This window comes from Hyalella azteca, unplaced genomic scaffold (assembly GCF_000764305.2).
Source record: "Hyalella azteca isolate HAZT.00-mixed unplaced genomic scaffold, Hazt_2.0.2 contig6532, whole genome shotgun sequence".
NCBI classification, from domain to species: Eukaryota; Metazoa; Arthropoda; class Malacostraca; order Amphipoda; family Hyalellidae; genus Hyalella; species Hyalella azteca.
Window position 1 is genome coordinate 355,198 of NW_025936691.1, and position 27,525 is coordinate 382,722.

General features: G+C 34.7%; 1 protein-coding gene across 1 annotated transcript in view; it reads right to left on the reverse strand.

The window, feature by feature from the left end:
- The window catches only part of LOC108666871 (acetylcholine receptor subunit alpha-like), a 145,858-nt gene that overhangs the window by 11,064 nt on the left and 107,269 nt on the right, over positions 1 to 27,525 (reverse strand). The window contains exons 3-7 of the mRNA XM_018153809.2: positions 20,817 to 20,861; positions 9,022 to 9,131; positions 2,996 to 3,176; positions 1,434 to 1,549; positions 725 to 893 (exon numbers count right to left, since the gene is read on the reverse strand). Coding sequence (XP_018009298.1) covers positions 725 to 893; positions 1,434 to 1,549; positions 2,996 to 3,176; positions 9,022 to 9,131; positions 20,817 to 20,861 — 621 coding nt within the window. The remainder of the gene's footprint in view (positions 1 to 724; positions 894 to 1,433; positions 1,550 to 2,995; positions 3,177 to 9,021; positions 9,132 to 20,816; positions 20,862 to 27,525) is intronic.

The window sequence follows — 27,525 nt, forward strand, 5'->3', positions numbered from 1 at the left end:
TCATCAGCCCGCGGCTTCTCGACTTAAATGTTATCAGAAGTTCACACTTCAACAACTTCAAATTTCTTCACGATGACTTCGACAAAATCAAGCGGATTAACGCGATGGACGTCGCAGAAGAGAAGCTCATCGTGTAGTGGACATTTCTGCGGTCATTTTGGCAGCGGCAACTATTTAATAAAAAATTTATTCAATCAAGTAATTGATGTTTGATTTAGAAGTTCGACTTATTAGATTCAGTCGATGTAATTTTGAAAACTTTCTCGGGTAAAATTATTTCTATCGCATTTTCTTTAGCATCGAACATGTAAGCGTATCAACCGGAAAAATAAATTCATATCGATGAACAGTTTTTGTACCTGTGGACAGTATTTTTAGTCTTAAAAATCAACTAATCCTGCCTTATTTTTCCTAGTCTTGATTAACCGAGCATTTCTTGAACACTACGTGAAAACGCCGTATGGTTAAACAAAATCTATCTCTATTACAGCAGCAAAGAGGTTATTTTCTCGCGGTTCCCCTTTGTATGTAAGCGCGGTATAAAAGAAATGAAGATGACACCGAGCCTCACACCCTCCACATCCTTGGATGGAGTTCTGGTGATACAGCTTCTTTACGAGCCATAGCCGTCATGCCCAAAACTCACGAACATAACCTGCTACGGTTAGTAACTTGCGACGGTTAGTAACTTGCTACGGCTATAGTGTCTCAGATTGCCACTTACCTTTTCCCCCGAGTCAGATGGCAGATAGAAAACCAGAACTGTAAGGAAACTGATGCCGGTGCAAGGGATGATGAGGTTCACAGTGTAGAACAAAGTCTTGCGTCTCATGGTTATGTTGAAAGTGATGTCCAAGTATGGCTCGTCGCAGCAAGTGTAGTATTTCTCGTGCCTGTGCATGCGATTCAGGTTGTTATTTTGGTATAAGTTATTTGAAATCCCTAATAAAAAATGAAGCAACTTTAGGAGAAATTAAGTCTAGAAGATGAGATGATCGACTTGTAGATTCCAATTTAGATCTAGATTCAATTTGAATCTGGATTTAGATTAAATTCTCATCGTTTGATCAATTTTTTTGCTTATTCAAATTAATATCGCAGAAAATAATAATAATAATAACACGTACACAAAAACTTAGATTTCATTCTAACTTTCTTTTATTAAATATTGAAAGCAGTCTTCATTTAAAGTAAGAAATATTTATTGCTACCGATATAAAAATAACGAACGAGAAGCTAATGTTTGAAGAAATCTGCGCTTCTGAGGCATGTGAGCTCAGGCTTGAAACGATCAAATTTGTTTTGCGGACAAAAATATTCTCCGCGCAAGCCAAGTTTAAAAAGGCGAAATAAAATCATCAATTACAAAGAAAATAGTTGAAGAGTAATAAATAGTTGAAGAGTAATAAATTGTTGAAGAGGAATTCGCTCACCTCACGGCCGGTACGTCCAGTATGTCCCACTCAACGGATACGTAAAATTCCGTCAAATCCACGCCAATTTTTACGACTGGGGTCCCGGATTCTTCGTCGATGTGACGTAAGTCCACCTGATATGAAATACGGACATTTGGATAATTTTTTAATTAATATAGTTATTTAACATAGATTGTATAATATCCCATAATTTTGGATGATAAACTTTCGAACTGGTGATGAAGCAGATGCAAAATTGTCAGCGCCCTAATATGAAACGCGAAATTATAAAAAATTATTGTTTGATTGAATGTTTTTTTTTATAAATTCTTGGATGATTCTAAACATGAAAAATTGAATACAATGTCATCATAAATTATTTAGCGTAGAAAAATACACTTATTATCAGTGAAATTTGAAGAGTTGGTATGTAATAAAGAAATGAAGAATAACAAAAAACATAAAATCCTAATCAGGTCGATGTGTCGAATCATATTATTGCATTTTCCATCTGTACTTCAAGCAATTAGTATGGAAGAAATAGTAATGAAATTGCCCCTTTTCATTCAGAAGTATAGAAATTTCATTTCAGGATTCACTATTTATTTTTTACTGAACGTCAGTTACAGAACGTTAACTGAATTTTTCAGGATAACTCAGTTATTTTCTTCAAATGAAGCATTTTATATTTTTTATTTATTTTATTATTATTTTTAACTTTTAAAAATAGTTTTTCTATTATTATTTTCTTTTATTTAGACATTCCCAAACAAGCTTCGTTAACTTGCAGAGCAAGGCATAGCAGTCCGCGGCTTCAAAGTTTATGTTTGAAGATTTCGAAGAAAAGATTTTCAAGTCTTAAAATATCATAAATATGAAGTTCGTGAAGCGAGTCTCGGGTTCAAGATACTGGATGACTTCCTTAACAAGGACATCAGCCGTATCGTACGTGGACAAAAGATGGCCCTTTATATGCCACTCACTGGAACTGATATGCCACACTGGCACTGATATGCCTTTCACTGGCACTGATATACCACCACTGGCACTGATATGCTACTCACTGGCACTGATATGACACATTGGCACTGATATGCCACTCACTGGCACTGATATGCCACTCATTGGCACTGATATGCCACTCACTGGCACTGATATGCCACCATCTGGCCATTGGCACTGATATGCCACCCAATGTCACTAATATGCCCCTGGCAGTGATATGCCCCCAATCGGCACTGATATGTCCCCAATAAGCACTGATATGCCCTCAATCGGTACTGATATGCCCTCCAATCGGCACTGATATGCCCACAATCGCCACTGATATGCCCCCAATCGACACTGATATGCCCTCCAATCGGCACTAATATGCCCCCAATCAGCACTGATATGCCCTCAATCGACACTGATATGCCCTCCAATCGACACTGATATGCCCACAATCGCCACTGATATGCCCCCAATCGGCACTGATATGACCCCAATCGGCTCTGATATGCCCCCAATCGGCACTGATACGCCCTCTGGCACTTATATTGCGCAGGAAAGTCCCCGCCTCGCATTTCACCAGGCCTCACCTGAAAGCCGTCGTAAGTCCAGGACCCGAACTTCATGACGCAAGTTTGTTCGTCGAAAGGAAAATACTCGACGTCGATCTCACAGCTCGACTTGTAGATGGCGGGCGGCTTCCACTCGACGAAGCCCTTGTAGTTGAGCGTCGCTTTGGTCGACAGCGTCACCTCGAAGTTCCCGTCGGCGCTGAGGGTGAAAACCAACTTAGCGCTTCAGTAAGTTGGGTGTGAAGGCACCAACTTAGTGCCTGAGTGAGTTGGATGTCCAGGCAACAACTTAGTGCCTGAGTGAGTTGGATGTCCAGGCAACAACTTAGTGCCTGAGTGAGTTGGATGTCCCAGCAAAAACTTAGTGCCTGAGTGAGTTGGATGTCCAAGCATCAACTTAATATGATGGATGAGAAGGTTCCAACTTAGTAAGTTGAATGTGAAGGCACCAACTTAGTGAGTTAGACGTACAAGCTCTAACTTAGTAAGGTAGCTGCGAAGGCAACAACTTAGTAAGCTAAATGTGATTGCACCAACTTATTAAATTAAAAGTGAATGCACCAACTTAGTAATTTGGACGACTCGTCCATTTTGGAATCATATAAAAATCAAGTTTTTCCACTTATTTAAGGCATTTTTAATATGCTTTACCTAGATAGATAATTGATACTACTACCGAAACTAATGAATAATGGATGTACTCTGATGATACACAGGCTTTGAAGAAATCTTTATCTAAAAATTATATATCAGTATTTCTGTGAATAATTCCAATGCTTACTGTTGACATTTGCATTTATTGATTGCACTTTTTCACGTACTGACTGTTGACCAACTGAGAAGAAAATTTATTATAACTTTAGCACGCGTACATCTCAAAGTAACACTTAAAAATTAATGGTGATCCGTAATGATTAAAATGGTGAATATTTCTGAAGACTATTTTCTATATTATAAAATGACGATCTTTACTCTTGCTCGATATTCGAAACAAAATTTGAATTTATTACATTGAATCAGTTGACTTTAAATCAAAAATTAAAAATTAAGTTAAATTTATTCACCATCTTTTTAACTGAATGAGAACGAGACATAAATCTATAACATGAAATTTATCCCTATAATTTCTATGAACACTTTCAATTCATAAAAATTATATCATCATCACCGCTCGATTTCATGTTAAGTTTAATCTCATTTAGTTTTCGTGTAAAATGATACGCGTACGTAAGAAAGTGTACGACGTTATAGCGTAGTATTAAATGGCGTTCAGGGCACTGGTGAACAAGACGTCCTTAAAGCTGCTCTACTACAGCCATGCGAGTGACACACGTCAAGCTGCTAGCCTTCGGTTCTGCCGTATTAACTTTCAAGTTATCATTAACAGAGTGATAACTTTAATAACTCACTCTAAGTTTAATACTTTATCACTGTAAATTTAATAACATATCACATTTTGCTCCACATAAATCAAAGGGAAAGTGAAAAGTGGAGAGGCGTTTGCTCAGAGACGGCAGTCGTTTTCTACAAAATGCCTAGATGAAAATCACCTATGTATGACTGTTCATTATAGTTCAATCCTTTTTCAATGAAAAAATGTACTTAAATTTTGAAAATCATCAAATACCAAGTTTAAACTGTGTATACGGAATATTTTATGTTGTTTAAATAATAATGAATAGTGTGTACAAGGAATTTATTCTGTCCTTGTGTGCATGCGCGTTCGTCTGTATGAATTCACGCAACGTATGTATTATGTATCTGAGCATCATGCGGGATTCATATTACTGGCAAATGAATTATTCATATCATAACATCTAATTTTCACCTTCGAATTAGGCCCCTTGATCATTAATCAGCATTGCATATTTTCGCCGCAATGATTTTGAATGGCAGTCTCTTGTCGTTGATAACTTCGAAAACCGTTCACTTCTTTTTATCATTTGTAACAATTTATTCCTTCTGGTGTCATCGCTGAATTATCCATTTTACTTGTCAAAATTCAGCATAAAGATTGTGTTACTCACGTGTCTGTTTCATGTAACTTATGAGGGAGCTGCGGATCCGCAAAAAATGTTTCCTGCACATTTGCTGAACGAATATTCTTATCATGTTTGTTGCTTTTAAATGTTGAATTAATACTATATCGAATCACTGATTAACCATTTTACAATATTAATTGATCACGTAGGATAAGCATAGCATGATTGTCAGGTTGAAGTCACTCAAGATTCAAACTTCTCTCTAACTCGCTGAAGCTTAAACATTTACTCCGGCAACAGATGTGGCTCACTGAAAACCTGCACATTTCTATTTGAATGCGAGTTGTAGGAATGATGATGGATATCCCCATGAATAAATTGTAAGTAAATGAATAAAAATCTGTCAATTGCTAAATTTAAGACTTGGTATGCTGCATGTATGCACTGCCATGCTTGCGTTTCAGAGAAATTCGAATTTGTACCTTCAAACATTGACTTCGTCAAGACGCTATTTAATCTGTAAAATTCTAATGAAACATTGTATCAATAATATGCTATTAGAATAAGGATGTTAAAGTGAAACATTCCTTATTACTTCAGAGTTGCCGTGTACAGACAGAGTTTACCTGGGCGGGCTTGATTAAAAGAGATTTGTCTGTCAGCTGAGTTATTTAAAAGTATTACGAACCTCCAGTTACTTGGTGATTTAATTCCTAATTGATTAATTTAATTCCTCATACTTTTAATGTAGACGGTTTACTTAATGTAAAAACTACGCGATTTTATGATTTTTTTGTACTTCCTTATTCCATGTTGTTTTATTGGTTCGCAGAACCCAGTTGAAAAGCATCACAACACAGCTTGTTCCTTTGCTATTCGGAACTAACCTAAGTATATAATCATCAAAGGGATTATTTACAAAGGAGTTAACTAAAGTATTGTTATATTGTGCAAATATTTTATTCGTTACAATACAAGAGATGAAAGTTCATGAACTTTTTGTAGCACATTTTATTCGACCTGTTATCAACAGACATCTTTGTCCAACTTATTTCATGTAAATCATGTGTCTAACTACTCGTAATTATGTGAAATAAATGGCAGTTTCTTCTGGATCGAATCGATCTCAATTAAATATAACATTTTCTACATAACGTCATGATCCTTCTGCGGTAAAGTATTGGATGGAATTTGAAAAGAACATGCTTCTAATGCATTCAAATCCGTTTTCAGGTCATTTACATGCAGACACTTCTAACCCAAATTTCTACCATTATTTACATATATTGCAATTCTCTGAAATGTTTTAACGAATTTCTGTCGATATTTAACTGCCGCTAAAATTTCCTTTAGAAATTGATCAAGTATTTACATCGCTATTTTGCCCAAATCTCCTATTAACTAAGAATTTTAAACGAAAACGTAACAAAGTGAAAACGTTTCAGAGACCAACTCCAACATTCACCATTAGTTCATGACTTCAAGAATAAAGGATTAATATAATAACTAGTTTTGAATTAATAACAAAACGTTCTACTTTTTCGATCAACTTCAAATTCGCGAAAATTTGTCAATTCCAATTATTTATTCTCTTATGTTACCAAGAGGTAATTCTAATTACACTGTGACGAGTACTTCTCATCACAAATTAATTGTCATGACATTTTACCAGTTGCTCATCAATTTAAGATTAATTCGATGAAAATCAACATCCTTCTTCCCTTAATTTAATTTAAAGGAAATTGTCTGTATCTGCGCCAGTTCTCATCTTAAAGATAACTGCTTGTCTAAACTTGTCAAATTTATATGAATAAGGAAAAGTCATTTGCATGGGTTTTATGAACGATTCATAAGCTTGTAATGAGTGGCGTTAGTTGAATTCTATGCTTTTAGCAACAAACTTTGAACACGTTACAGGTACTTAAAACTTTAGTTATCGCTTAATTTGGCAGATAATTACGTACTATCCCTTTATTACGTACTATACCTTAATTACATATATACAGCTGAGACCCTGACAGCGGCGACCACAAATAAGCACTTTAATCAACACAATTATGTCACGTCACCGGAATAAGAATACCTGAATAATAATATCAGAATAATATAATGTCTTGACATTATCTTAATTGTTTCGCGGGATCATTGTCAGGGCGATTTTAGGGTCGCATCAGGGTCAATTTCAACTCTGTGTTCCAAGTCATGAGCTGAGGATTATGTTCATGGCTCTTGATTCTGACATAATACGACATTTCTAGCAACTTGTATGCTACAAGAGTCACCTCGAACAATATTAAAACTTCCCTTGCTTCGTCACGAACAACTTTCGTCATTCTATGCTTCATCACGAAGAAGTTTCATGATCCATGACCTAATCACGAAGAACTTTTCTCCTAAAGAACCTCATCACGAACAATTCTCTTGCTGCTAACTTGATCACCCAAACAATTCTGCCTCATGAGAAAATGTCATCTCGGATAACTTTTATTGAATGGAAGAGATTTGCTCGCGCGAATAAAAGTATCTCAAGAAAAATTGTCTCCATCTCAAATCTATATAAATACGAACTTGTTACGAAAGTTTAATTAGAGTCGAATGGCAAACAAAACTGTGATTAGTTTCGTGATGGTTTAATACTCTTTGCTACCAGAAACTGAGTGTGACTGGATTGCTTCGCTGCTTAAATTTTACGAATTTTCATTGGGAGACGAGGTAGTGAATTAAAATTCATCTTTTTTAATTTCACTTCGCCATGCAATTTGACGAATAACGAAATGAAGGACTGACGTACCGGTACTCTACATTAACTATCACTTATTTTGGAAAATCGCTGCAAATTCATACTACAAAAGTTCCTTGACGCTTTGTTCGGATTAATATTGAATGAAGCTGCGATTCAACAAAATTGTAGGTTTGCCTGAATGCCGTACTACTTGATAACTTTAAATTTGGGCCCGACGAGAAATTTCACTGCCCAGGCAAAGTACATAGCCCTTGCTACTAGTCCTTTAGATTGAAAATTATTAGAGCCTTGCGTTAATCAAAGGCCGTAACCTTCAACGAATTATTTTAGTCGTTAAACATTCCCACGCTTCATGTTATCGGCAATTTTGATGTAATAAATGTAGTAACATGCACATCATTATTGTTTTGCCAATTGACATGAGGATTGCAGCACATGATATTTGGTTCAGTGAACCCAAACGATGCACGGAAACAGTCAAATTGGTAGTTTAATTAATATATGCATGTGTTAATACTCGTACTATTTACTATTAGAGTTAAGGAAGTAGAAAGACTTTACAAATAATATAAACGGACCAATTGCATTCGATTGCAATTTTCGAACAATTCACCAACTAATAATTATGCTACCAACTTAGTAAGCTTGAAAATTTGTGCATCCAATCTAGTCTGTTTGCCTGAATAACTTTGTTTTATTAATTTAGTTCGATTAAAATTGTTTTAAAAAATATTAAATTGGCGATGATGAAGAGTTATTTTCCATATTTTCATGATCTTCCTGCTGCACCTCCTACGCAAGTGAAATAACTCAATCGAAAATCGCAACAAAGTTGAATCATCAAACCCGTAGGATTTTTTCATGAATTTTTTCATGACATTTCAAACGAATTCTATTCCGTTTCTAGGTCCAATCGTTTCAAATTTTTTTAATTTGAGTAAAATTTCATGACTGAAATAATAAGAATATCGGTGACAAATTCTGTGCCCTGCCCATCATAGAATTACATTTTTCGAAACAATATTTTTTTGTCGATTTGTGAAAAAAATGATAATAAAAAAATAATTGTACAGCCACTCTGAATAATCAAGATTCGTTTCTTAAATGGACGTTCAAACTATGTTAAACCAATTTTTGTTAATCCGATTAAACGTATACGTATATCTAGGAAATTGCGTTATTAAACCATTTACTACGTTCATTTTTACGGAATAATTATCATGATAATTAAATATTTTTACACGATCAATCAATACTAATAATTGATTATTAAATAATTAATTGAATTAGACCGTAGCTTGCACGCTTGGTCTTCTCACTTGTTATAGAGCACAATGTCAGGCCTCCAGATGTGGTCGGAGGGCACGTGCAGCATTTCAACTCCTCCATACTCCTCAGGGTTCCACTGCAGCTTGTAGTCGTCCCAGAACTGTGATAAATTCGAAAATATACTGTGTTATCAGAAAATATATATATATACCAAATATATTTTTCCAACTACTAATATAATAATATATGTAAAAATATATAATGTTACTGCATCCCACATTCCAGCATTCTGTAAGGAATTCAGGGATGAAAAAGAGAGATGTAAACTGGAGCTTGTCACAAACTAAAATTTTTCTTATATATATCAGCTCATACATACATTACACTCCGATAAATTTAGACTTTCTCCAATTAGCAACCCACTTTTTGCAAATGTTTAGGTCATCCAGTTTAAACCGGAAAAATGGTGTATCAGTTTTACCTACAGAAAGCGTGTCACAATTTGGATAAAAAGATCCATGCATTTTTTATGCCTGTACCATGTAAAGTTATCCCCTGAGATCAAAAACGTGACTCATACGATATCTGTCGTCTCTATTATAATGGAACTAATAAGGCGTTACTCATTAATAAGATACTGACAAAAATTGAAATGGAGAAGAACCTGGCATGGGTTATAACATGATGACAATAATTGTATTTACGAAAGACAGTAGCATTTATTCCATTCATATTATTTCAGACAAAGGAAAACACTGAGTATAATGCACTCATCAAAAAATGTTCATTCTAATCAAAATTACTAAAATAACTTTATTAAAAATCAAAATTTTCCCGTAAAACAAAAAGCATTACAACAACGAACTCCGCCGGAGACCTCAATAGCATTGACCAATATACGTGGTAGCGTAAACTACCGCAGTGAGGGCTAGCAGTGATGGCTGGCAGTGAGGTCTATGAGGAAACTTTTATCTGATGGCCGGAGTTAGATTGAGGTGTCCGCAGAAAAATTTTGCAAAATATTCTCAATTGTAAAGGAGCATTTTACTATTATATGAAGTCCATTTTAATGAATTGGTCATTTTGTCCAGAATCAAAGCATTAAAAAAATTTCAGAGGTAGTGTAAATGATTTACATTTTTAAAATTAAAAAGCTCATTGAAGATGAAAATTGAATCATGTTGATGAAGCAAAGTTAATGAATGATCGTAAATGATCCGTCTTAAAAGTCAAATGCATAATTGCAATGGTATGAGCTTTTTGGGAGAAAAATTGAAACATATGTTAGTTTTTCAAATAGTTTTAAATATAGTAGTTTAAAATATATTTCAACAGCCTCAGATGTCCATCACGGTTAAATTAAAAACTCTTAAGAGAAGAATTTTTTTAATATGTTCTTTTTTGAGCAATAATATCACATTTGTGAGCCGCTTAAAAATGTAAAGATGGAATGAATAAATAAATAATAGAATAAAATATAATAAGCAATGTATAATATAATAGAATAAAATTTCATAAAATAGAATAAAATGTAGAAATTGAAAAAATGTAAAAAAATAAAAAATTAGAATAGCCAGAAATGTTCGTAGGTAATATTTTCTCGAAGAAAATCGGAATAAATGCGGCGGTTTGTGATGGGGTCATAAAATAGAAAGCAGGCACCCCAGAAATATCCTGCGTTTCTATATTATTTTTGATTTTAAATTATTTAGGCTCTATACAGGCAGGAATATTTTTAGAGAAGCAGTTTGAGGAATCGTTAGGGCGGAATTAGAGTCGACAGCAAATCTTATGAACGTAACTTATTTTTAAACTTTTCACGTGGTAGATCAATGTTGCATATTATGTAAAGCATTGAAGATGAAATTGTGAATATTAAAGTATTTCAATTAATTTATCGCAACCTATCAGTAAGAGAACCCTTTTACAGCTGCTCACTGAGAGCACCAATTGTCCCAAGAAACTTTATATATGCGGTTCCCTTCAACAATTAATAAAGAGTTCTAATAACAAAGCGGTGCAATTATTTTATGTACGGTTATCTTTGTTTTTAACAAAGAACCATGCTTTAATTATTATTATTACATTTTATTTAAAAACATTTAAGGGGAGTCTCGATGTGGGACTCAGCTCAAACGAGTGACTTTAATGCCTCCGAAACATTCAATATTGTGAAGGGATTTATAAATTACAAAATTCCATATCAGTTGAAGTGCGACACATTAATCTATTCGGAAGTTTTTATTAAATTATTTCAAGTTTTGTTACGTCGATTTGCGTCTGAGATAAAATTAAGATAATAAGCACAGTTAAATGTGTAATGTGTGGCCCTCATGTGTAAAGTATGACCCACATGTGCAAATTATGACCAATAAAAACATAGGGTAAATGATGTTCCTGTCTATGGATTATTATACATATTTTCATCCTGATAATAGTGTTAAAAAGGACACAGCAGTGTGATATGAAGAACATTGGGCGTGAATATCTAGAGATCAGGAGCTGTACTTTCAAAACTATATTGATTACACGCATCGATCTGGGTACACGGAGGGACCGATTTATCGTCTGTGATTTGTAGATTTAGCTAAAAAGCCCTCAGGCAGAAAGACTAAATATCTGCACTATCAAGAGAGACTAAATAATATTTCCGATAGCGCAGCTGCATGACTTTTGACGAGCTATTAACGAGCTTTCCTGTTTTCCTAGTAAACTAGATGCCTCGTAGTTTGACGGACTAAACTAGCTGCTCGATTCTTATCGGTGAAAAAGGAGGAGTGAGAGGTTTTATCGACCGTAAATAGAGGACATAAATCCTCTGAAGCAGTAGCATCGGACACGCAGAGATTTACCGATCGCGCCTGAATGTCTTCATCCGTTTAACGTTCTGTACGTCGCAGCTATACGTTCTATCCGTCTTCGCTTTAGATATGTAAGTCACCGTTATTCATCCTGTACGTCCCGCTATAGGTTTTGTATGTCCCCGTTATACGTTCTGCACGTCACTCTGTAAGTTATATACGGCTCCGCTATATACATTCTTCACTGCCCAGCTTAACATTTTTTGTGTTCCCCAAATACTTTTTGTTCGTCCCTGCTATTCTTTACGTTTCGTACATCCCGGTATAGTTATTATTCGTCCCATCTGTACCCGTTGTACGTTTTGTATGGCTGGCTCATCAATACGTTCTGTACGTGCCAATATTAGGTCTAAATACTACAACACCATCCATAAAATTTGAACTGAGACAAGATTGTTGTAAATTATGCGTTATAAATGCAAATATTTCTCTCACTTTCGTTTTGGAAACTGAGAAAAATGTCAAATTTTTACAAATTTGTATGAACTAACTTAAAATCGGAAACTTTCCGTCAGAAACCATGAATTTTGAATAGTTTTCTATTGGAGTTTATTAACCAAATTAATTATTGCTTGCAAAATCTATTTATTGAAAAAATATTCAACAAATATTTTAAGGACGTTTCTTCATTATATAATACATAAAGAATCTAAGGAGCTAAGAAGAACTAAAATTAAATTAATATTTTTCCTCTCTGTTGCGTAAAGGAAAACTAATTCAACTGTGGAATTATTTTTTTGTATTTTATAAATTATTTAGGTTTACTCTACATTGCAATCATATATATGAATAAGTCCTGGGAATTTATATCTTTTAACTCCCAAAGTTGACGCAATATAACATTAAAAATTATTTTATTCGCTTTTTAATAATCACAAATAATATTATACTCCTACATACGTTAATTTATCAGTTATTGAGTGATAAAATAAGATAAGACCTTCCCTCGTCGAATTTCCGGTCAGGAAAAACTCAGCCCGACCCTCGTGATGCGCCAGAAAGTTTCCTGCGCGCTGGCGAGGGCGAATCGATCAATCGATTTTCGATGCCGCAACAAAAACCTTCTATGAAAATTCGCGGGCCTTATTTGAAATTACCATTAAAAGAATTAATGAGCTAAGTATTAAGGTCTTCGTACGAAAAAAGGGAAATATTAACAGATATCATCGAAAGGTAAATTGTTATCGAGAAGTTCGAAAGGATATGGGTATCTTCATCCTCGAATGGAAAATAGGTATATATTCAATAAATATATTCATTGATATCATCGAATGCTAATTGGTATCGATATAGTCGGATGCTAGTATGAATCGGGAACATCGAAAGGACGAATAAGTCATCGATATCATCGAAAGCAAATAGATATCGAGAACATCGAATGCAGATATTCAACGAGAAAAATAGGTTGCGATCATGGATGTCGAACGTAGGAAGAACAGGTGTCGATATTATCGAATAACCGTATATCATGATGAGCTTGCAGAGCAATCGAAAGAGCGGAATATTGATGAGATTTGAATTGAATTCAAGTTTACATCGTAGAGTACATGCTCAACTATTTTCATAAACTCAATTTTCGTGAAAATTTAGAGAATAAATGAGGAACAAATTGACCTTAATTCATCGTTTTTTTGAAATTTAGGTTTATTTAAAAATTAAAATGCATCCTCCGTCAGATTAAAATGTATCCTTCGTTTCACGACTTAAAAAAATACGTTTTGACACATATAATATGTAAAATTTTGTTAAATTAACTTTTTAATGAGTTTATTGACAGTCTTTCGATTTTTGAAATATAGATTTGACTATTTGTATCAGCTTATAACTAGAAAATAAAACTACAAAGAGAATAGGAACTTTTTCTATATAATCTTCATGGAAAAACAAAGCATCAAATTTTAACCTACACAATTAAATCATCTTAAAATTTATTGGTAGTTGCTCGCCGAAGTATTCTAACGCATATATATGTATAATGCAGTCTCGTTCAGATAAAAGTTTTTATCTATCCCAGTATGGCCACAAGCAGTCGTATATTATTCAATAATTCTTCTATCATTCATCAACTCTTCTATTCCGTTATAAAGGACTCTTGCTTCTCACGTATGCTATTCTCATTATTCCCATTGTATTCCCTCTTTCTTTATTCAGTTTCGTATCCATTTTTCAGTTATCAGAAGCATGGGAATATTTTTTTTACTCACGCATAATGTTGTTTTTCACACACGGAACTCGTGCAGTTTATTCAGCTCCTCGTTTTATCTGAATAATTCCTTTCTTGTCTATCATACCGAGCTGTTATTTCCATGCTAAATACATAACCTCATAATACAAATACATAATACATAACATTCATAATAGAGACACGCAGGCGCCATTGTTCACTATATAAAAGGTTTCTCCGGAACCCATTTCATGATCGGAGTGTTTCTAATATTTTATTCGAGATCTTCATATTAACTATGCTAAACCTTGTGACCAAATATTGCTGGTTGTCCTCTTAATTTTGCATCCTTTTCATGATCGCTGTTTATCTCCATTACCGTCCTCATCTTAAGTCCATTTTAAATATTCTTTAAACAATTGCATGTTTTTCTCTAAGCTTTCAGCGACTCTTTTTAAAAAAGCGACTTCTTCATCTCATCAAACAATTAAACAATCAATTCTAAAAAAACGAATGGTTCCTGCGCTTCGAGCCTATATGTTACTTGTTCAAGAATTTGGCGCTGCTTATTAGAAAGAGGCTCTCGGTCTCCAAACTCAAGCTCTCGACAGCGACGTAGCGTCGAGTAGCACCTGAAGCCCTCGACAGAGACGTAGCGTCGAGTACCACCTGAAGATCTCGACAGAGACGTAGCGTCGAGTAGCACCTGAAGCTCTCGACAGAGACGTAGAGTCGAGTACCACCTGAAGCTCTCGATACAGACGGAGCGTCGAGTACCACCTGAAGATCTCGACAGAGACGTAGCGTCGAGTAGCACCTGAAGCTCTCGACAGAGACGTAGAGTCGAGTACCACCTGAAGCTCTCGACAGAGACGGAGCGTTGAGTCGTGGGTCGGAAGCTCCGAGTTTCCGTTGCGTCGGAATGTAATGAATCGCTCGACAGCGATGATGAACTTCCTTCAGAACCGTCCTTTAAATTCATGACGTTGTACGACGGAAAATGCTTAATGTTGAAGCCAGATTAGGAAAGTGTCGGCTTTACATATTATTTAGTGCTGACCTTTTTGATTTGTTTGAAATCGCCCTTTGGGGGCGATTCAAGATGGTTTATGAAGCTCCTAGATTTCAGGAAATTCATTTTATTACTGCACTGATCGTCGTTTTTTCTCACATCACGAATGAACAATATTTAATAATAATTTTCCTTAATCGAGCCATAAATCAATGAGGAAATTAGATTGAAATTAAATTCCATTAAAATAGGATTAAGGTAAAGAAGGAAATTTGAAAAAAATTATGAAATTTGACATCGAGACTGAATGAAACTTCATATCCTCGTAAATAAGTTATTTCAGTTTGTATCATCAAAGAAGTAAACGATTTACGCATAAATTATTTGAATGTCTGATTTCTCCGATTGCAACTCAGAACGAAGAGTTTAGATAGTCCATTGTTCGATTCAAAGAAATTCGAAAATTGAGGCACAAAGTCTAAGGTTTTAGACTGGTTCCCTTCAAACAAATTCTGCTACTTTAGGTCTGCTGAAGAGACCAGACAGAATTTGTGCGAGCGGCAAGGGTGTTTCGGAGCCATAATTTGTGACGTTTTTCAGTTTAATAAGTCGCTTTGACATAATTTATCGGTCATTTAGGCTTGGTACTCCTTGCTGTAAATTGTCCTAAGGCTGACCTGGGATCTCGTTATAAGATTTTCTCGAAGATCCCCGCCATTTTTGAAAATCAACACAGAAGCGGGGACGGTTTTTCATCGGCCGTTTGGTGGTCATCGATAATAGGAAATAATTTGTAACTTTACAATCTTTGCGCGTTCTCAATTCAAAAGGACTCAAACTTATATACATTCGAGGGGGTACTTTTTTTTAGAGGGGGGGGGGTGAAAGTACAATTTTTCGAGGGAGTACTTTTTATTTTTTAGTATAAAAGTATAATTTTGGGATGCTTTTTCGGGATCAAAGAACGAGACAATAGGAGCCATTGTATGCATTGCTATTCTAGTGAAGCGAGTCACGAGAATTCTTTTGTGAAAATTTAAATGAAAAATTGCCGAGTTTGTTCTTACATACGGCAGAATAGGAATACGATGACCTGTTCATGTACGAGAAACTATATACTGCACGCTTGTGAACCTTTATCCGGGACCGAGGGCAAGACTATAACAAATGGTAAAATAAAGCCATGCCTGGAAAAAGATATTAAAAGGCATCAAAAATAATCAATTAATGCAGAAATGTTACAGAAAGGGGCGAATTCTATTGATAACACAGGACGAGAAGGAAAAAACGTATTCATACTAGAAAAAGAAAGTTCTATTACTGAAAGACATTATCAAATTGGAACTTGTACAAATGAACTGTTACTTGAATTCAGGGCAACCGCTCGAACAATGCTACATAATTTTCACGTGTTTCAGGTGTTTTCACACATAATTGTTGATAATTATTGAAGCCAAAAATTGAAAATAATTACATTCTTTTCATGTGTTTTCTATTCAACTAAGCTTAAGAAAAAGAATATTTCTAAGACCAAACAATATTCATCAAATTACATACCCGACTTTTTATACACATATGTATATATTTTCATGATTTCACAAATTATTGATCTGCAGTGATTAATCATAAATTACGATCATAAATTAAATATCCTCTGTATACTTTAGTATTAAGTGCACTCATAAAAATTAATGGGCAAGATTGTCCATATAATGACACACTTTTTGCACGTAGCACTGGGGCATCTTTAATTATGCTGGGCCAAAATGGGTCATAATTACCCACACAAGGATAAAAAATGCGTCGCTATCTAGACAGAATCTCACTCATTTTGATGCTTTTCAAGGACCTCGGAAACAGTGACTGCTATTTACTTGCTCCTAATAAGCTCTATTGTGCTACCGTAAAGAAATAAGGAATAATCGTCGAATGAGGTAACCGAACGTTTTCTACAACAAAATTAATCGTCTTCTACGAAGAACGCTCTGCACCGCAGACTTTCCGGCCATTAAACGCTACAAAATTGTTATTTCTCCCAGTAGACGCTCGGAGTTTCTGTCTTTGATACAATTATATTTCTTGCTGTAGACTTTCCGCGAGTTCGAGTCCAGAACGTTTAAGTTCAATAATTTCACTCAGGAAAATACGTGTTTTATATTTTCCAAGTAGTGTATCAGTTCTTTCCCTCAGCACAGACAGATAACGGAAGTAGCACTGAATTTTTTTGCCGGGTCAACTGAGTCAGGATGACCCATGCAGGAGCAAATAGTTCATCGCTGTTTGGACAGTCTCACTTATTACTCTGAGTGTAGAGTTTATAGATGTTGGACGCTAGTGGCATCGCTCCAGGGGGACTTGGCGCGTTATGGCGGCGCTCGGTTGTCAGCTTGGAAAAAGTGGCGGAAAATATCGGAAAGGCCGAAGATAAAATGCAATTCTTATAAAAAATATAACTCAGTACTCACTGCAGTGAGTGACAGAGAGCGCATTTTCTCATCGACGAAAACGTGAAGTCACGGACAGACGGACGGACAGACGGATGGACAGACGGGCATGACGAGCACAATAGGGCTTTCTTGCCATAAATGAGAAAATGTGCTAAAAATTTTCTTCAAATAAATATGTTATAAGTAATAAATATATCTTCCATTTGAAGTTCAGCAATTATTTATATAATTGAAATAAAATTGCAGCAGGTGATATATAATTGATCATGCAACTCAGAAGCAAATAAGTACGCTGGGTAGAGCATCGCTTAATTTTAATACAATAAATATAAACTTTGAGCAAAGACAGCAAAAAAAAATTTATGTGTTTTACCCGATGTTGCTTCACTATTTCCAGCCAGGAAAAATAATGAAAAAAAACTTGACCATGAGAGCTGCAGTTTGCATTAAAATTTTAGAGTGATAATAGATACGTACTTGTGAGCCATGAAGATAAAGATATGATGCATATAAGATCTTCGAATTTCATAATGGAGTTGACGTGGAAAACGAAAAACGGAATTGCCAAGTGTTATGTGAATTGGCTAATGTGTGGGAAATTTTCAATTTTTGTGTGTAATTGGGACCGGAATATGAAATCTTGGGTGGATCATCGATGGCCTATTGGTGGCGATTAATTAACGCTATCATTTATCGAAGGATGTTAGGTGGATACGACGTAACTTACGACCATGCCTCAGATTGGATATTCCTCACGATTACAGGTCTTCGTATGGTCGGCACATCGATGGGCCTAGGCCTAAGGTGGCAGCTCGCAAAATGAAATTAGGCGAAAAAAGTTCGGAATCACATATCTCAAATTTTTATGAACCATCTTAGGACTCAAATTCCTAATTTTATACCCAAAAACTACGCAACTATAGTTGAATATAAGTTTTTGAAAAGGTAATCCATCTGTAAATTTACAAGGATCAATTCTATATATGCTATTATTTTAATGAATGTAAATGTAAATAAGAACTCCTTTGCTACCGACTTGTTCAATTTCGACATCTTATTCTTCTCATTGAACCAATGTCATAGAAACATTTCAATTTACTGACATGCAGTCAATAAATCGATGTCTGTTCTAGCAGCTCATATGCATACAAACGCGATCATGAATTCAATTTATACATTGATTAACATGAACTTAATAGATAAAAAAACAAAAACTCACGAATAATCGAGTTTCAGCTAGAAATTCAAAAACATTTCTGCACACAACTTTAATATTCATTTTCCAGCAGTAATTTAGAAATGAATTATCAACTAGGAATCCTGCAGAGAGCTCTCGATTGATAGTCCATAATGAATCTTTTTTGGTGCAGAAAATCATTTGCACTCTGAACCAAAAGATTCTAGAGATGTCATTGTGTTGAGATACTCAATAAAATTTAGGAAATTTTTTCTAACGAATGAATTTAGAAAAATTAGCCACAAATATGAAGACTTATATCAGTTTCCGGTCAATGAAGTTTCTTTTGGCGATTTTTTCCCGAATCATAATGCATTTTTTACCAGTGTTTTTCACCACAACCTTTTAGAGTAGCCAGTCCTGGTAGCCAGAAATTTGTACGAGAAGCATTTGTGTGGCTGCGTCCAATTTACACGTGGATTAAAAGGGCTTGGCTAAGATCAGTTCTACTGCACTTCATTCTTGGTCAGTTCAAGATCTACATAGGCAGAGAACTGATGAGTTTAGTGCAGAATATGGTTCTGTTGTGAAGAATTGACGGGCTCAGTGCAAAATACGTTTGTGATTGTTAAAAATTGATGGTCTTAGGCATAATATAGTAATGTTTGTTTGCTTGTAAAGAAATTATGAGTATGGTGCACAGGATGGCAATGTTTATGAAGAATAATAATTATCGATGGGTGTGAGCTAAAAGACGGGAATGTTTGTAAAGACTTTATAGGTAAGGGACAAAATATTATTGTATTTTGTGTTGCATTTTTTTGGGGGAAAAAACAGCGATGCTTTCATTTGCATAGAATTGGAAATAGCGCATTGTCGATCAAACAGAACAGAAAACGTTATTCTTGTATTACACCGTGATGCAGCTGTTAATGGTCCATGAATAATGTCCGATGATTATAGCGTTGGTATTTTATCGTCTACTAGAAATATGAGGATGGCTGAAATGAGGACTGCTTGGCCCGTAGTGATTTCTCCAATCAACGTTCATTTCTCTAACTCTAACCAATGAAATATAAGGTGCTTGATAAATTGAAATAAATATCCTGAAACTACTTAATAATATTTAATTTAGTTAAATCACGATTGGAAAAATGGTTAGACTTATAATAACGCAATATTTTGGTGAGGATAAAGTCGTTTCATATAAAGCGACGGAAAAATTAGCGCAGACACAGGATTGGTTGAATTAGTGAAGTTAATTAATCTGAAAAAATATTTAGGAAAATTAAAGGCCTCATGGAAAAAATATTTTGGAAAAAGCCAATAATTATTGTTGGTCACTTCGTCAATAAAACTTTCCTCAGGAGCACACCAATATTTTAAAGTAAGCAAGTTCCTAATATTTTCCACAGTTTTTTATTGGGTAGTAAGTAGAGTTGAACTTTTTTACTTCATTCCTCCTGTACTATAAATATAAAAAATATTACCTCACTGTTGTGGACCACCAGGTTCGCATGAACGGTTGTCATGAATAAAAGTCTTTTCTGGTCAAGATATACTTTGAATCTCACCTCACAACACAGCTATAAAATCGAGCAAGGTTACAAAGTCCGTTAAGGCTATCTGGAACAGGACATAAACACACAAAATAGATACATCCTAACTGTCCGCTCTCTAAAATCCGAATGATCTTCGTTCGGAGGACACCAGCCAGTAAAGTTACGATTCTTTCTAAAGCAATCTTACAACTTTTTACATCCTAATTAAATACATCCTTTTCCTATACACTATACATAAAGATAATACATATTGTTGGCCCTTAATAATTAACCTAGCCCTCAACATCACTATAAAATGATGAGTTGACTGCTTTTTGTGCTGGTCAAAATTTCAGGTATGGTTGGAGATTTTTACAAGACCCCTCCTACCACTTGTCGGTGACGCATTATAAAATTACGTGTAAATAGTCGGTTATTTTTAGGATATCCTGTACTTAAATTATGGTATTTGATTCTTCTAGACATTTGAGCATTTCATTCAACAGATAAACAAGGACCTATTAAGGAACTTATACTTTAAAATGTCAATTTAAAATTCTTGTATATAATTAAATAATATATAAAATTATATTTTATATGTTATAAAAAATTATACTCCTAGGTTATAACGTATCAGTCTTACCTGCTCGACCCAGAGGTTGGTCGTCATGATTTGGTTCTTCAGGTTCTGAAAAAGAAACAAGTGTATTCCAATTAGAAAATTGTTTAATCATTGACAAACAAAGTGAAATAGTATTTATCCACGTGATTTTGTATTCAACTATTATTATCATGACTGCCGCTCGTGAAATCTCTGTTCAATTTGAAAGCAGTTTAATTATTAATATAGATGATAATAAATATCTCAGATGAAAAACACACGCAAGGTGATTACGGTTTGGAATTGTGGAATCATCGGAAACATGGGAAAAATTATATTCAAATTTAGGGCACTCAGAAAACTGCTAGTGAATTTTTGACCAAAACATACATTTCTTTTTCGCATTAAAGAAATAAAACCAAGTTCCTATGTAGAATAAAATTCCTTTACATTGAACCAGGTTGCAAAAATTCTGGAAGGAAACAAATGCCTTTACTATTGTTCTCTAGAAGCCTTAGAAAGAAACTCAACCATTAATTTCCTATTGAGGTTGGCCATAAATTTCTCTAGCTTGTCTCTAAACGTCCATCACGAGCCGATAATTCCACCCTTAATTGTAGCGGCCAATTTTGTGCATCTGCCAATTTACATGATGTTGCTTTTCTTCCTTCCGATATAGTGCAAGTTTTTTCTAAATTTTTGGCTATTTATTGGTGCTTAATGTATGATGAATTATAAAACTCTGCCGAAATAATCATGCATTTAATCCTAGAAATATAGATTTGGATTGTGAAAAAAATTATTCACCCATGGTAAGACGAATTCTGCATAATTATTATGGTAAAATGCAGTTCCTAAAAAATGTTACAAACGAAGGAATTTCCTCTCTTTCACTCAATAATAAATTCCACAACTGTAATCTTTATTGACTGCGAATGAAAAGGAATTGCACTATAGCAAAATGCAGCGTCAGCAAAACTCCGACTGCCTTACCATATCCACATGAGAAATAAATAGAAAATTTTCTGACGAAACGCTGAACTCGAGAACACTGAAGACTGTCAAAGAGTTGCCAATTTTCTACTCATGGTTAAGATGTAAGAGGTTAATGCAGCTACGTGAAGAAAATTTAAATTTTATAATGACTGTTTGAAAAATATAATTGCACTTATTCCACTGGTGGGTATGGATGAAGGATTAATCATGCGTAGAATTTTTCGGAGTTTTGCAAGAAAAAAGAACGCAAAGTGTGCGTGCTGCTTTGATGGCCTTACCGGAACTCTGCAGTGAATTTAACGCAGGTAAATCCTATTGTTAGTCTCCGTAATTAAAACTTTACCTATTGAGCCTCATATAAAATACTGTCAAGATGTTAATGTTTGAATATCACACTAAAATGATCTAGAAAGTGATCGCTAAAAATTTTCAAGCAAGCACCCATGACATATGGTACGATTTGGATGCTTTATCAAAATTATGATGAAAAATTAAAATGTATTTTGCTTCTTTAATTTACAGAAGAAATTTTTTTATCTATTTTTTCTCGCAGAAAAAAATTCTTTGAAGTCGAGATCTTGTGCTGAGAATTGCGCAGGCACTCACCAGGCCAAATTCTTCACATTTTTTTATCACGATGATATAATTCCTGCCTTCGAATTGTGATGTCACTGAGAACAGTCATAAAAGGGTCATGTTATAACAGTTATAAAAGGGCTGTTATCAGCAGCATAAACAGTGATTTATCGCCGTTCGATATAAATGTGGCGAATCGAAAAATTTTTCAGGAATTTTTTTTTTACATTTTTTCATGTTCTTCGTCTCCTGGAACGATCAGTAGAATTTTAAAATAAAAATAAGTGCTTATTTTTGCTAGACATAATATAAATACGAATAATGTATCAGAATATTTGAGGGATCACAATTGCTTATTAATAAAAATTTCTTTTATGATTTTTAAATAAATGTGATTAAGAGGTATCATGCTTTTACTTCAAATGGAAAATTTTTTGAATCACATCAGAATTACGATCAAACTTTTTTACCTGTGATACTGAGATGGCGAATTTGAGTTTTTTAATATAATTATGCCAATATTTTTCTATTGAACAACACAATACTCAGGTGGAAATATAAATTAGCTGCCCACAGGTTCCGTGATAAGGTAAAAGTAACAATCATATTAAAACTACTCTATCACAAAACACATAATATATCCGGAATTAATGCAAATTTCATAATATATCATCATAATACATGAAATTTCGTAATACAACTTCATACATCATAATAATACAAATTTCATAGTACATGAAGAACGTAGCACTTAATGTGTGATCACTTCAGAGACTTGATAAACAGGCAATGATCAATCTTACGCCAAGTGAGTGGCGTTTTTGATCAATCTTACGCCAAGTGAGTGGCGTTTTTTATCAATCTTACGCCAAGTGAGTGGCGTTTTTAATCAATCTTACGCCCAGTGAGTGGTGTTTTTGATCAATCTTACGCCAAGTGAGTGGCGTTTTTAATCAATCTTACGCCCAGTGAGTGGCGTTTTTGATCAAGCTTACACCAAGTGAGTGGCGTTTTTAATCAATCTTACGCCAAGTGAGTGGCGTTTTTGATCAATCTTACGCACAGTGAGTGGCGTTTTTGATCAATCTTACGCAAAGCTTCCTTCTGATCAACGTTCAATCTGCTTTCTTTCGTACCCGTAACCTCTGACTTCGGTTCCAACACTCTCTACAACATTCCTGCAATTCCAAACATCATTAATATTAATATAAAATTAAAATCTACAACCAATATACTTAGTAATTTAAGCCTAGTATTCGAGGAATAATATATTATTTACACCAATATATCTACATTATGAAGGCTGGTCTTTGCGTACATGCCAAGGCACCACAACTTGGACCCCTTCAAGGGTGGCAGGTGATACGCCGTCAAACTTTTTAAATGTTTCTATAATGGCTCATAAATTTGCCCTGGCTTTGACAAGGCAAAAATTTATGGCTGTAAAAGATACACAAACTTATGACGAGCGTCGGTCCAAATATCCCCCAAATTTCAAATTCTTGATCAATGGCGAGAATCCAATTTTGTATAAAAACACACGAGAAATTCCCACGTTGTGAAATTAATACATCGCTCGATTATATTAAAATGCGAGTAAATTTATCACAGTTGGAGACTTGGAATTAGAAACATGAAATTTTCCGAACGTTTTTTATTATTCATAAACCCTATTTATGCTCTAATTTAAGTGATATTTTGGGCCGTAAATGACATAATGCTAATAAGTATTAAGACCTCACCATCAATTGTAAAAATTATTCAAGCAGAAACCATTAATGCTTCATGTACATATTTCCTACATCAAACTTTATGTATCAACTATTTAATTAAACTCATGTTAAAATTTATTTGATGAAAACCTGTGATGGATAAAAATAGCAGAACGTTCAAAACAAATGTTTAAAAGAATTTATTTTCATTTTTACTTCCTCCCTGGTTCAGACACGCGCACTCTTGGTAATCAAGAAGAAGTCTATTTATTCAATCCAGTAAAGATGACTACAAAAACAGATGCAGGTCTAAAATGCACAATTGTGCAAATTAATGCACACGTCCCTAACAAAATTTAGAGTCGCCCCAGCTTCTGGTAATACAAATCAGAAGCTGCCGCGTCTGCAAATTTTCACTGGCCCTAACAAAATTTAGAGTCGCCCCAGCTTCTGGTAATACAAATCAGAAGCTGCCGCGTCTGTAAAATTTCACTAGGATCACTAAGAGAAATTAGTGAGATGTTGTCCTAATAACGATGCACTTTTTAATCCTGGGTGGGTCATCCTGACCCAGTCTGGATCGGATAATTATTCGCAGTTTGGGCGTATCAGTGCTACGACCGTTTAATGCTCCTGCTATGGACTAGAAAGTATGTCACAATTTGGAAAATATCACATTTTAATTTTCTGAGTGTACCGTTCCCACTCCTAGGGCATGCATCATATAACAATAATATTCATCGTTAAATCAGTCCCATTTAAAAAAATCAATAAAATAAGAAAAATACCCTATAAATTTTTAAAGTCCCACTCATCGCTTTGAGTGTTTGGTCAAAAAATTCCCGGTCTTGCACCAACATTGCACCTAATTTGAAGGGGCCCTTAAATACGCAAGTTTGTTTAGTCGGCAAATACAGCGTTCTCATTTTTCATTTGCGCCCGCGGAAGAATATAGACGAACATCCGCCATTCATGAGAGCACTGCAACAATTGATTATACCTGTCACGCCATTACATGTCAGACGTTCTGAAAAATAAAACATGTTTAAATATCTGATAAATTGTTAAGACATCAATATCAAATAAGATATTTTATAAAGCATAAAATTGTATTGATTGATCATTCACCTTGGTTTTTGCACAAATACTTATCATCTAAAATTTGCCCCAATAAACTATGGTGGAATATCTTATCGGACAGCATACAAAATTCACCGTTTCGATTACCATATTATTTTGTTTATATTTTCTCAAATTCCAATCGCTTCAAATAAGGTTCGACTTTTCCTTCTCTATTTTTTCCTGCTATAAAAATATAAGGTTAAAATTTAAAATGAAAATTTTTAGTAATAAATCAGATTTAGGTTAATTAAAAATTTTTATACATTCCAAAAGTATTGTTGCAAGAGATTCCCAGCCTAATTATTTTTGCAACGCCGTGCAGTTCACGACGGACATTTAACGCTAAAAATACTGTCTGTTTCAACGAATAATCTTAGAACCGAAATTGTTGGCTCAATGTCACGCTCTTGGCTCTGGTAATTCGAATGCTAATCTGCCGGCGACGCAAGATTCTTGACTGCAACTCTGAAAAGAAAAGCAAGCAAAGACTTCTTTGTTTACGCGGCTCACTTGTAGCGAGGTAAAGGCCACTCAAAAACGTTCCTTGTCTTACTAGCATCGGAAAAGCTTCATGAATATCAACGAGGGTTTTAAGAGGAAACTGCAGAATGTCTCAAATGTACACTTTAATTTCAAGCTGTAAATGTGGACATCAATGGTGTACTATAGAAAAACGCTAGTATTGCACTGATACTAAAAGAAAAAACGGTATTGTATGAAAAACGGTATCAAACTAAGCATTTTTGTATGGTACTAATGTAAAAACTTTTATGTCGTTCTAATATTATAATATATAATTGTGGTAGATTTAACCACGGAATCTTTACTCTAAATAAGGGTTTTTCAGTTAAACAGAAATTATTCGCTTTTAAATTCTGTTCTATTTACTCATGAATTCAAACTTATCACTCGGAAGACTGACTTTTTTCTGCTAACTTCGCTTTGAATAAAGTCCCACCGACTTTCACCGGCAGGGTCGAGCGCTAAATTGAATACAAATAACTTCGCTTCGGGCAATTTTTATACGGCTGCTGCGGGCTTATCTGCGCATCGGTAAACGAAAATAAAATTCGCTACATAGCTGAACATTCCTACTCGTATTTTCAAAACCGCGGTATCGTTTTGAGGAATAAAAGAGCGTGTAGGGAGAACTTGAAGTTCATGTTTTATCTCCAGTGACTTATGCACAATTTATTTAATGAGAACGAAGATCGAATTTTTAATTTTAAACGACAAACAGCAAAATTTTATGATCGTGAAGCATAGACAAACTAAATTTCATCCATAAATTGGGGCATTTTCTTGTTTCTTGCAGAATCGACGTTGCATACGAATCAAAGTCGACTTGTTGAAATGTTCCCGATGTTTTAATCATGGAGAAAATTGGTTAATATTTAGAACCGGAGCAACGTCATTTTATCATAGTTATAGAAGACATCTTCGTATTACCTATATAATTTTACTGCATCCAACAGGTCAAGGAAATTCTGGTTGAACCACATACGTACTGTTGCTTTTCGAACAGTAGATATGCTTTTTACAGTCGAGATTAAACGATGATGCAGGAGCAACGATGAAAAAATGAGTTGAAGAGAAAGCAGGTTGAAAAACTACCACTTAACAAAATGAATATCAAACATAATCCGACGTTGCTGTAATCATGCTAGCTCATATATATTTATTATAATTAATTATAAATATATTAAATCGATTATAATTATATTAAATTAAACATGAATTTAATATAATTTTCAAAGTCGAACGAAGTGTGGGTATTTTGATGATCACACAATAGTAAAAAATCGATATTTTTTCAATTGTAAAGTTGAGTTGATTCGTATCTCACTGACTAATAGTCACTTTTCGGCGTCAATTTAATGTTGAACTTTTGATTGAACTACAACATAACCAGAAATGACCTCCGGTTGTATCAATGTCGGGAGCCTGCCAGCAAGTAAATCAAAGTCGAGGTGAGGGTCAGAACTTGCAGACGGTTCATGCAAAACTTGCAAGTGGTTCTCTCAGAATTACGAGAGGTTATCTCAAAATATTAAGTGATTCTCTTAAGATTTTCAAGTGATACTCTCATGATTTGATAGTGGTTCTCTCATGATATGGTAGTGGTTCTCTCATGATATGGTAGTGGTTCCCTCATGATTTGATAGTGGTTCTCTCATGATTTGGCAGTGGTTCTCTCATGATATGGTAGTGATTATCTCATGATTTGATAGTCGTTCTCTCATGATTTGGTAGTGGTTCTCTCAAGATATGGTAGTGGTTATCTCATGATTTGATAGTGGTTCTCTCGTGATATGGTAGTGGTTCTCTCAAGACTTGGTAGTGGT